Genomic DNA, 11,121 nt, shown 5'->3' on the forward strand with positions numbered 1-11,121 from the left:
GTTTCCGTGGGGTGTGGGGACTACATTTTTAATCATCATTTGTGGGGACCACCCTTTCTAGTGGTTCTACAGTCTCATAAAAAATATGGTACAATATGTAAAGCTGTATTACCCTATACACAGCTTCAAAAACCTGAATTTCAAAAGTAAGGTCATCAACCTGTCTGGACCAGGCTTCATGAGGACTTGATCATTTTCCAAAAAAACATGGCAGATGGGGACCAGATTTACATATTATTTGCATAATTTACACATACGAACTTACCTTTTAGGGACCTCTCTTCTTCTTAAAATATTTAGTCAGCCATATTAGATTTAAACCAAATCATCAGTAAGTCATCACTAACATGAAAAAGACTACATGAAAATGAAACATTTCACAACACTTTTTATGATACTTCAACCAGTAAGCAATCCAATGCCTGAAGAAAAAAAAAACATGTTTTAAATGTGTCAGGGTATTGAACTAACAGTTGCACCTGCATTTTAAGTCAATTTTGAAATAAACATTTAAAAAAAGAAAATAGGTTGTACCTCTAAATGAACAGATATTGAGCACAATCTTGAATCTGGTCAACTTAAAAGCAGACTTAAACCACAGGTATGCTGCTGAAAGTTAACATGTTTAAAACACAGATGATTCCTAAATTAACTTATTTTCTAGTTTCTTTCTTTGTATTGAACAGTCATTTGAAACTTAAAATATAAAAAACATAACTGAAAGTTCCACAGAGTTTTTCAAGCATCTCTAAATATGCATGAAATAAAATGTTCTTTCTGTCTTAAAATTACCAGTGTTGCAGTTTTGTTTTGATTGCTGTTTTGCGGTTGTGAACATGGAATGACATTCTTCCATGTTCTGTTTTTCAAAGCAGTTGGTTCAGCCTTTAAACACTTTCTATAATGATACTTTCCTGGTTCAATGAAAGATGTAATGAAAGTATTCATGTGTCTTTCCAAAACCTGCACTTCTTCTGGGGTCCAAGGAGTTCTCTTCATTGGTGCTTTACCTTAAAAAAGTTCAGATAAGTAAACTAAGAATCAATAGAACCAATTCAGCAAATACATTTATGAATGTTGTGATATTAAATAGCACGGGGTAAAATATCATAGACAGAATCTAACAAAGTTTTAAATTTAAATAGAAGAAAACCCTAAACAGTTCTAAGTTCTGAACTAAATCTGAAGCAATTACCTGTTTAGAAGCTCTGTCATCCTCCAAGTCATTGTTGTTCCTTTGAGGACCTGAAGAAAGTGAAGGAAGACTGAAGTCCATTTCTGACGCTTCCACACTGGTCGATGGCTGGAACACAAACATAGACAACCAAATGCTTTATATGAGGCAACTATCTTTTTTTAAAAAAAGGCTAATTTTATTTTACATTAGGTCAAAAATCCTGAAATGAAATAGTGAACAAAAGTCCTATATTACATTAAACACTATGAAAGAACCAACCCAAAACATCCACATTTTCAGGGATCGCAGCTGGATTTAGTGTTGTACCTACACTTTAGACATCAGTTATGGGGACCCAACACACACTCAGTTAACATGTCCTTCTGGGGACTAACCTTCCACCAGCATTTAACACACTAGGTAATTCTGGTTAATGTGTGTTGTGGGGACACCGTGAGTGTCTAAAAGGGAGAGGTAATACGCAAATTTAGAAACTAGAGTGCTGGATTAAATCTTACTCAGATGTGGAACTGCAACTAAATTTCTACTGAAAGAACATTCAACGAGTTGCTGCATTGGTGTAAGGACTTCTGGCCAATAAATATCAGTAAGCCCTACACCATGTCCACACATTCCATTGTACAGGCACATCTGATCTTCACTGTTACATTTGTATTTATTAGAACCAGTATATTTTTCAGGTTAGAGCAGGAAAAATAGACAGAGTCTAACAAAGATTTAAATGGAAGAAAACCCCAAACAGTTCTAACTAAGTTTTCAACTAAATCTGAAGCAATTACCTGTTTAGGAGCTCTGTCATCCTCCAAGTCATTGTTGTTCCACTGAGGGCCTGAACAAAGTGAAGGAAGACTGGAGTCCATTTCTGACGCTTCCACACTGGTCGCTGGCTGGAACACAAACATGGACAACCAAATGCTTTATTTGAGGTGACTATTTTAAAAAAAAGGCTACTTTATTTTACATTATGTCAAAGAATCCTGAAATGAAATAGTGAACAAAAGTCCTATATTACATTAAACACTGTATGAAAGAACCAACCCAAAACATCCACATTTTCAGGGATAGCAGCTGGATTTAGTGTTGTACCCACACTTCAGACATCAGTTATGGGGACCCAACACACACTCAGTTAACATGTCCTTCTCTGGACTAACCTTCCACCAGCTGTTAACACACTAGGTAATTCTGGTTAATGTGTGTTGTGGGGACACCGTGAGTGTCTAAAAGGGAGAGGTAATAAGCAAATTTAGAAAGTATTGTGCTGGATTAAATCTTACTCAGATGTGGAACTGCAACTAAATTTCTACATAAAGAACATTAAACCAGTTGCTGCATTGGTCTAAGGACTTTTGGCCATTAAATATCAGTCAGCCCTACACCATGTCCACATATTCCATTGTACAGGCACATCTGATCTGTACTGTTACATTTGTATGTATTAGAACCAGTCAGTTTTTCAGATGAGAGCAGGAAAAAATAGACGGAATCTAAAAAAGATTTAAATGGAAGAAAAACCCAAACAGTTCTAAGTTCTGAACTAAATCTGAAGCAATTACCTGTTTAGGAGCTCTGTCATCCTCCAAGTCATTGTTGTTCCTCTGAGGGCCTGAACAAAGTGAAGGAAGACTGGAGTCCATTTCTGACGCTTCCACGCTGGTCGATGGCTGAAACACAAACATGGACAACCAAATGCTTTATTTGAAGTGACTATTTTAAAAAAAAGGCTACTTTTATTTTACATTATGTCAAAGAATCCTGAAATGAAATAGTGAACAAAAGTCCTATATTACATTAAACACTGTATGAAAGAACCAACCCAAAACATCCACATTTTCAGGGATAGCAGCTGGATTTAGTGTTGTACCCACACTTCAGACATCAGTTATGGGGACCCAACACACACTCAGTTAACATGTCCTTCTCTGGACTAACCTTCCACCAGCTGTTAACACACTAGGTAATTCTGGTTAATGTGTGTTGTGGGGACACCGTGAGTGTCTAAAAGGGAGAGGTAATAAGCAAATTTAGAAAGTATTGTGCTGGATTAAATCTTACTCAGATGTGGAACTGCAACTAAATTTCTACATAAAGAACATTAAACCAGTTGCTGCATTGGTCTAAGGACTTTTGGCCATTAAATATCAGTCAGCCCTACACCATGTCCACACATTCCATTGTACAGGCACATCTGATCTTTACTGTTACATTTGTATGTATTAGAACCAGTCAGTTTTTCAGATGAGAGCAGGAAAAAATAGACGGAATCTAAAATAGATTTAAATGGAAGAAAAACCCAAACAGTTCTAAGTTCTGAACTAAATCTGAAGCAATTACCTGTTTAGGAGCTCTGTCATCCTCCGGGTCATTGTTGTTCCTCTGAGGGCCTGAACAAAGTGAAGGAAGACTGGAGTCCATTTCTGACGCTTCCACACTGGTCGCTGGCTGGAACACAAACATGGACAACCAAATGCTTTATTTGAGGCGACTATTTTTAAAAAAAGGCTACTTTTATTTTACATTATGTCAAAGAATCCTGAAATGAAATAGTGAACAAAAGTCCTATATTACATTAAACACTGTATAAAAGAACCAACCCAAAACATCCACATTTTCAGGGATAGCAGCTGGATTTAGTGTTGTAACCACACTTCAGACATCAGTTATGGGGACCCAACACACACTCAGTTAACATGTCCTTCTCTGGACTAACCTTCCACCAGCTGTTAACACACTAGGTAATTCTGGTTAATGTGTGTTGTGGGGACACCGTGAGTGTCTAAAAGGGAGAGGTAATAAGCAAATTTAGAAAGTAGTGTGCTGGATTAAATCTTACTCAGATGTGGAACTGCAACTACATTTCTACATAAAGAACATTAAACCGGTCGCTGCATTGGTCTAGGGACTTTTGGCCATTAAATATCAGTCAGCCCTACACCATGTCCACAAATTCCATTGTACAGGCACATCTGATCTTTACTGTTACATTTGTATGTATTAGAACCAGTCAGTTTTTCAGGTGAGAGGAGGAAAAAATAGACGGAATCTAAAAAAGATTTAAATGGAAGAAAAACCCAAACAGTTCTAAGTTCTGAACTAAATCTGAAGCAATTACCTGTTTAGGAGCTCTGTCATCCTCCAAGTCATTGTTGTTCCTCTGAGGGCCTGAACAAAGCGAAGGAAGACTGGAGTCCATTTCTGACGCTTCCACACTGGTCGATGGCTGAAACACAAACATGGACAACCAAATGCTTTATTTGAGGCGACTATTTTTTAAAAAAGGCTACTTTTATTTTACATTATGTCAAAGAATCCTGAAATGAAATAGTGAACAAAAGTCCTATATTACATTAAACACTGTATAAAAGAACCAACCCAAAACATCCACATTTTCAGGGATAGCAGCTGGATTTAGTGTTGTACCCACACTTCAGACATCAGTTATGGGGACCCAACACACACTCAGTTAACATGTCCTTCTCTGGACTAACCTTCCACCAGCTGTTAACACACTAGGTAATTCTGGTTAATGTGTGTTGTGGGGACACCGTGAGTGTCTAAAAGGGAGAGGTAATAAGCAAATTTCAAAAGTACTGTGCTGGATTAAATCTTACTCAGGTGTGGAATTGCAACTAAATTTCTACATAAAGAACATTAAACCGGTTGCTGCATTGGTGTAAGGACTTCTGGCCATTAAATATCAGTCAGCCCTACACCATGTCCACATATTCCATTGTACAGGCACATCTGATCTCTACTGTTACATTTGTATTTATTAAAACCAGTACATATTTCAGGTGAGAGCAGGGAAAAATATCACAGACAGAATCTAACAAAGATTTAAATGGAAGAAAAACCCAAACAGTTCTAAGTTCTGAACTAAATCTGAAGCAATTACCTGTTTAGGAGCTCTGTCATCCTCCGGGTCATTGTTGTTCCTCTGAGGGCCTGAACAAAGTGAAGGAAGACTGGAGTCCATTTCTGACGCTTCCACACTGGTCGCTGGCTGGAACACAAACATGGACAACCAAATGCTTTATTTGAGGCGACTATTTTAAAAAAAGGCTACTTTTATTTTACATTTTGTCAAAGAATCCTGAAATGAAATAGTGAACAAAAGACCTATATTACATTAAACACTGTATGAAAGAACCAACCCAAAACATCCACATTTTCAGGGATCGCAGCTGGATTTAGTGTTGTACCCACACTTCAGACATCAGTTATGGGGACCCAACACACACTCAGGTAACATGTCCCTCTGTGGACTAACCTTCCACCAGCTGTTAACACACTAGGTAATTCTGGTTAATGTGTGTTGTGGGGACACCGTGAGTGTCTAAAAGGGAGAGGTAATAAGCAAATTTAAAAAGTACTGTGCTGGATTAAATCTTACTCAGGTGTGGAACTGCAACTAAATTTCTACATAAAGAACATTAAACCGGTTGCTGCATTGGTGTAAGGACTTCTGGCCATTAAATATCAGTCAGCCCTACACCATGTCCACATATTCCATTGTACAGGCACATCTGATCTCTACTGTTACATTTGTATTTATTAAAACCAGTACATATTTCAGGTGAGAGCAGGGAAAAATATCACAGACAGAATCTGACAAAGATTTAAATGGAAGAAAAACCCAAACAGTTCTAAGTTCTGAACTAAATCTGAAGCAATTACCTGTTTAGGAGCTCTGTCATCCTCCGGGTCATTGTTGTTCCTCTGAGGGCCTGAACAAAGTGAAGGAAGACTGGAGTCCATTTCTGACGCTTCCACACTGGTCGCTGGCTGGAACACAAACATGGACAACCAAATGCTTTATTTGAGGCGACTATTTTTAAAAAAAGGCTACTTTTATTTTACATTATGTCAAAGAATCCTGAAATGAAATTGTGAACAAAAGTCCTATATTACATTAAACACTGTATAAAAGAACCAACCCAAAACATCCACATTTTCAGGGATAGCAGCTGGATTTAGTGTTGTAACCACACTTCAGACATCAGTTATGGGGACCCAACACACACTCAGTTAACATGGCCTTCTCTGGACTAACCTTCCACCAGCTGTTAACACACTAGGTAATTCTGGTTAATGTGTGTTGTGGGGACACCGTGAGTGTCTAAAAGGGAGAGGTAATAAGCAAATTTAGAAAGTAGTGTGCTGGATTAAATCTTACTCAGATGTGGAACTGCAACTAAATTTCTACATAAAGAACATTAAACCGGTTGCTGCATTGGTCTAAGGACTTTTGGCCATTAAATATCAGTCAGCCCTACACCATGTCCACACATTCCATTGTACAGGCACATCTGATCTTTACTGTTACATTTGTATGTATTAGAACCAGTCAGTTTTTCAGGTGAGAGGAGGAAAAAATAGACGGAATCTAAAAAAGATTTAAATGGAAGAAAAACCCAAACAGTTCTAAGTTCTGAACTAAATCTGAAGCAATTACCTGTTTAGGAGCTCTGTCATCCTCCAAGTCATTGTTCCTCTGAGGGCCTGAACAAAGTGAAGGAAGACTGGAGTCCATTTCTGACGCTTCCACACTGGTCGCTGGCTGGAACACAAACATGGACAACCAAATGCTTTATTTGAGGCGACTATTTTAAAAAAAGGCTACTTTTATTTTACATTTTGTCAAAGAATCCTGAAATGAAATAGTGAACAAAAGACCTATATTACATTAAACACTGTATGAAAGAACCAACCCAAAACATCCACATTTTCAGGGATCGCAGCTGGATTTAGTGTTGTACCCACACTTCAGACATCAGTTATGGGGACCCAACACACACTCAGGTAACATGTCCCTCTGTGGACTAACCTTCCACCAGCTGTTAACACACTAGGTAATTCTGGTTAATGTGTGTTGTGGGGACACCGTGAGTGTCTAAAAGGGAGAGGTAATAAGTCAATTTAGAAACTAGAGTGCTGGATTAAATCTTACTCAGGTGTGGAACTACAACTAAATTTCTACATAAAGACATTAAACTGGTTGCTGCATTGATGTAAGGACTTCTGGCCATTAAATATCAGTCAGCCCTACACCATGTCCACATATTCCATTGTACAGGCACATCTGATCTCTACTGTTACATTTGTATTTATTAAAACCAGTACATATTTCAGGTGAGAGCAGGGAAAAATATCATAGACAGAATCTAACAAAGATTTAAATGGAAGAAAAACCCAAACAGTTCTAAGTTCTGAACTAAATCTGAAGCAATTACCTGTTTAGGAGCTCTGTCATCCTCCGGGTCATTGTTGTTCCTCTGAGGGCCTGAACAAAGTGAAGGAAGGCTGGAGTCCATTTCTGACGCTTCCACACTGGTTGACAGCTGGTACACAAACATGGAAAACCAAATATTTTTTTTGAGGCAACTATCATTTTAAAAAAAGGCTACTTTTATTTTACATTAGGTCAAATAATCCTGAAATGAAATAGTGAACAAAAGACCTATATTATATTAAACACTGTATGAAAGAACCAACCCAAAACATCCACATTTTCAGGGATCGCAGCTGGATTTAGTGTTGTACCCACACTTCAGACATCAGTTATGGGGACCCAACACACACTCAGTAAACATGTCCTTCTCTGGACTAACCTTACTCCAACTTTTGACACACTAGGTAATTCTGGTTAATGTGTGTTGTGGGGACACCGTGAGTGTCTAAAAGGGAGAGGTAATAAGCAAATTTAGAAATTAGAGTGCTGGATTAAATCTTACTCAGATGTGGAACTGCAACTGAATTTCTACATAAAGAACCTTAAACCGGTTGCTGCATTGGTGTAAGGACTTCTGGCCATTAAATATCAGTCAGCCCTACACCATGTCCACACATTCCATTGTACAGGCACGTCTGATCTTTACTGTTACATTTGTATTTATTACAACCAGTAAATTTTTCAGGTGAGAGCAGGAAAAATATCATAGACAGAATCTAACAAAGATTTAAATTGAAGAAAAACGCAAACAGTTCTAAGTTCTGAACTAAATCTGAAGCAATTACCTGTTTAGGAGCTCTGTCATCCTCGGGGTCATTGTTGTTCCTCTGAGGGCCTGAACAAAGTGAAGGAAGACTGGAGTCCATTTCTGATGCTTCCACACTGGTCGACGGCTGGAACACAAACATGGAAAACCAAATAATTTATTTGAGGCAACTATCATTTTTAAAAAAAAGGCTAATTTTGTTTTACATTAGATCAAAGAATCCTGAAATTAAATAGTGAACAAAAGACCTATATTATATTAAACACTGTATGAAAGAACCAACCCAAAACACCCACATTTTCAGGGATCGCAGCTGGATTTAGTGTTGTACCCACACTTCAGACATCAGTTATGGGGACCCAACACACACTCAGTTAACATGTCCTTCTCTGGACTAACCTTCCACCAGCTGTTAACACACTAGGTAATTCTGGTTAATGTGTGTTGTGGGGACACCGTGAGTGTCTAAAAGGGAGAGGTAATAAGCAAATATAGAAACTAGAGTGCTGGATTAAATGTTACTCAGATGTGGAACTGCAACTAAATTTCTACATAAAGAACATTAAACCGGTTGCTGCATTGGTGTAAGGACTTCTGGCCGTTAAATATCAGTCAGCCCTATACCATGTCCACACTTTACCTTGTACAGCTAGCTAGCTAACCTGCATGTGTTCTCAAATATATCACAAAAGGCTGACCCAAAAATGATATGTTAATACATTACATTAAAAAAGCGTAGATACTCACTGAGCAGTTTTTAGATAACCACTGTGTCTTCTAGTCCTGTTTCATTTTCTCCCCGACTTTGCTCCAAACAACTAGTCATCGTTGCTGTCTTCTTTTTCTTCTTTGTCTTCTTCTACTTCAGCTTGCATCCATTACTGTGCACTACTGCCACCTTTTGGATCCTACTATATATATCCCTCAAATTCTCACAATGATCCCAGTACTTTTTAAAAAACGAAGAATCTTCTTTTTCCCCTCAATACTATTTAACTGATCAACCACATTCTCAATTTCAATTCCGTATTAAAACCTAATTCTTCTTTGATTTACATATTTATACAACTAATAAAAACATGTTCCATTGTTTCTACATTACCACAACAACTACAAAAACCAGTAAGATGTTCCCCATCTTAGAAAGAGTTCCATAAAAAAAAAACCTGACTGGTTCTTATTCTATTTATAATGATCTCTTTCCTCCTGTTTATTCCTCTAATTCTTACTACATCAACTGTATTTTGTATCCTATACAAATGCCTTCCATTTATTTCATTATCCCACCTAATTTTCCATATCTTCCTGCTTTCTCTCCAAGCTATACTTTTGCCTTCAGATTTAGATAACTTTACTGGCATATGAATATCTTTTTTAATAACCTCCTTAGCCAATCTATCTGCTCTTTTATTTCCCAAAATACCCACATGAGCAGGAGTCCAAAATAAGATTACATTTTTATTTTGTTCACATATTCTATGAGGAACAGCCACAACCTCATATAATATATTTTGATGATTATTTGAACATCCCTTTTCAATACTTAATGCAGAAAATGAATCACTACAAATTATTATTTTATTCAGAATCATAATCAGAATTTTTTTTAATAATGTGCAAAAGACAGCAAAAGAATTAATAAATGTCAATAACTGTCAATAATTATATAATTCTGAGTTAGAATTACAGAGGGGAGGTGTCTGACTCTCTGAGGGAGGCGGTGTAGAGACTGATGACCACAGGCAGGAAAGATTTCCTGTGGCGCTCCTCTGCTGGGCCAGTGTGTTGTAGAGAGAGTGTGAGATATTGTCCAAGATGGGCTGAAACCTGGACAGCATCCTCCTCTCTGCCACGGTCATCAGATTGTCAGACTCCTCCCCCACAACATCACCGGCCCTCCTGATCAGTTTGTTAAGTCTGTTGTTGTCAGCGACCTTCAACCCACTGCCCCAGCATGTCACAGCAAAGAAGATCGTGCTGGCCACAACAGATTCATAAAACATCATCAGCATTGTTGGACAGATGGTAAAGGACCTCAGCCTCCTTAGGAAAAAGAGTCTGCTTTGGCCCTTTTTGGAGACCGCCTTGGTGTTTCTAGTCCAGTCCAACTTATTATTAAAGTACACTCCCATGTACTTATACTCCTCCACAGTGTCTACAGGGACACCCTGGGTGGAAACAGGGGTCACAGGTGTTTTGTCCTCCTCAGATCCACTATTAGCTCCTTAGTCTTTGTCACATTGAGCTGCAGATGGTTTTGCTCACTCCAAGTGACAAAGTTGCCCACCACAGTAATATATTCACTCTCATCACCCTTTTCAATGCCTGTGATTTTTTTATATTCAATTAAATGTTGAAAATTATGAGACCTTTTAACCAATTTAAATGCTTTATTTCTTTCTCTGATTACTTTTTTTATGCTCATCATTCAACCACGGAACTAACTTTATCTTATTTTTCCCTGATGTCTTTGGAATAGACTACTAAGCAGCTCCTAAAATACACTGACTGATCTCTTGATTGGTGATTTAAACTTAGCGCTGAATGTCTGCTAGCCTAATGCTATCAGCTTCCGGGTAACTTCTGCTTTTCCAGACATATGACTATGGCTTGTTTTAAGCATAAGGTTTGTTTCATTCACTCCACTATCGTTCAATCATGCTATGAGCATTATCACCACAATAATATGGAATATTAATGTCGATTTAAAGGTGTTTTGTTTAACTCTAGGATTAGCCGATTTTAGCCACTGGTCGCTACAGCGACACCCTAGCCTCCCGGAGGTATAATCGCATTAATAAAATCAAGTGTCCCTAAAGTTAAGAATTTTATTGAGAAAATCTTTCTTAAAAATGTTACTGTATCAAATACTCTTTTGTTTAACTCAGGATTTGCATTGTGAATGGGTTGACACACGTACCAAAT

The 11,121-nt window shown here is 37.8% G+C and overlaps 1 protein-coding gene across 5 annotated transcripts; it reads right to left on the reverse strand.

Moving 5' to 3' along the window:
• Window positions 1-445: 445 nt before the first annotated feature.
• Window positions 446-10,404, reverse strand: LOC118557560 (sporozoite surface protein 2-like). 5 transcript variants are annotated; one of them, XM_036127752.1, is made up of 11 exons: window positions 8,216-10,404; window positions 7,432-7,539; window positions 6,654-6,758; window positions 5,876-5,983; window positions 5,094-5,201; window positions 4,311-4,418; window positions 3,533-3,640; window positions 2,755-2,862; window positions 1,978-2,085; window positions 1,196-1,303; window positions 446-1,010 (listed from the first exon to the last, which is right to left on the reverse strand). In XM_036127752.1, the coding sequence occupies exons 1-11, from the start codon at window positions 8,336-8,338 to the stop codon at window positions 996-998; spliced, it is 1,107 nt and encodes a 368-aa protein (XP_035983645.1). In that variant the 5' UTR covers window positions 8,339-10,404; the 3' UTR covers window positions 446-995. The 5 variants fall into 5 exon arrangements, with proteins under 5 accessions (XP_035983645.1, XP_035983647.1, XP_035983649.1 ...); XM_036127754.1 differs by lacking the exon at window positions 7,432-7,539; XM_036127756.1 differs by lacking the exon at window positions 4,311-4,418.
• Window positions 10,405-11,121: the final 717 nt, after the last annotated feature.

Source organism: Fundulus heteroclitus, chromosome 23, assembly GCF_011125445.2.
Source record: "Fundulus heteroclitus isolate FHET01 chromosome 23, MU-UCD_Fhet_4.1, whole genome shotgun sequence".
Classification (NCBI taxonomy): domain Eukaryota; kingdom Metazoa; phylum Chordata; class Actinopteri; order Cyprinodontiformes; family Fundulidae; genus Fundulus; species Fundulus heteroclitus.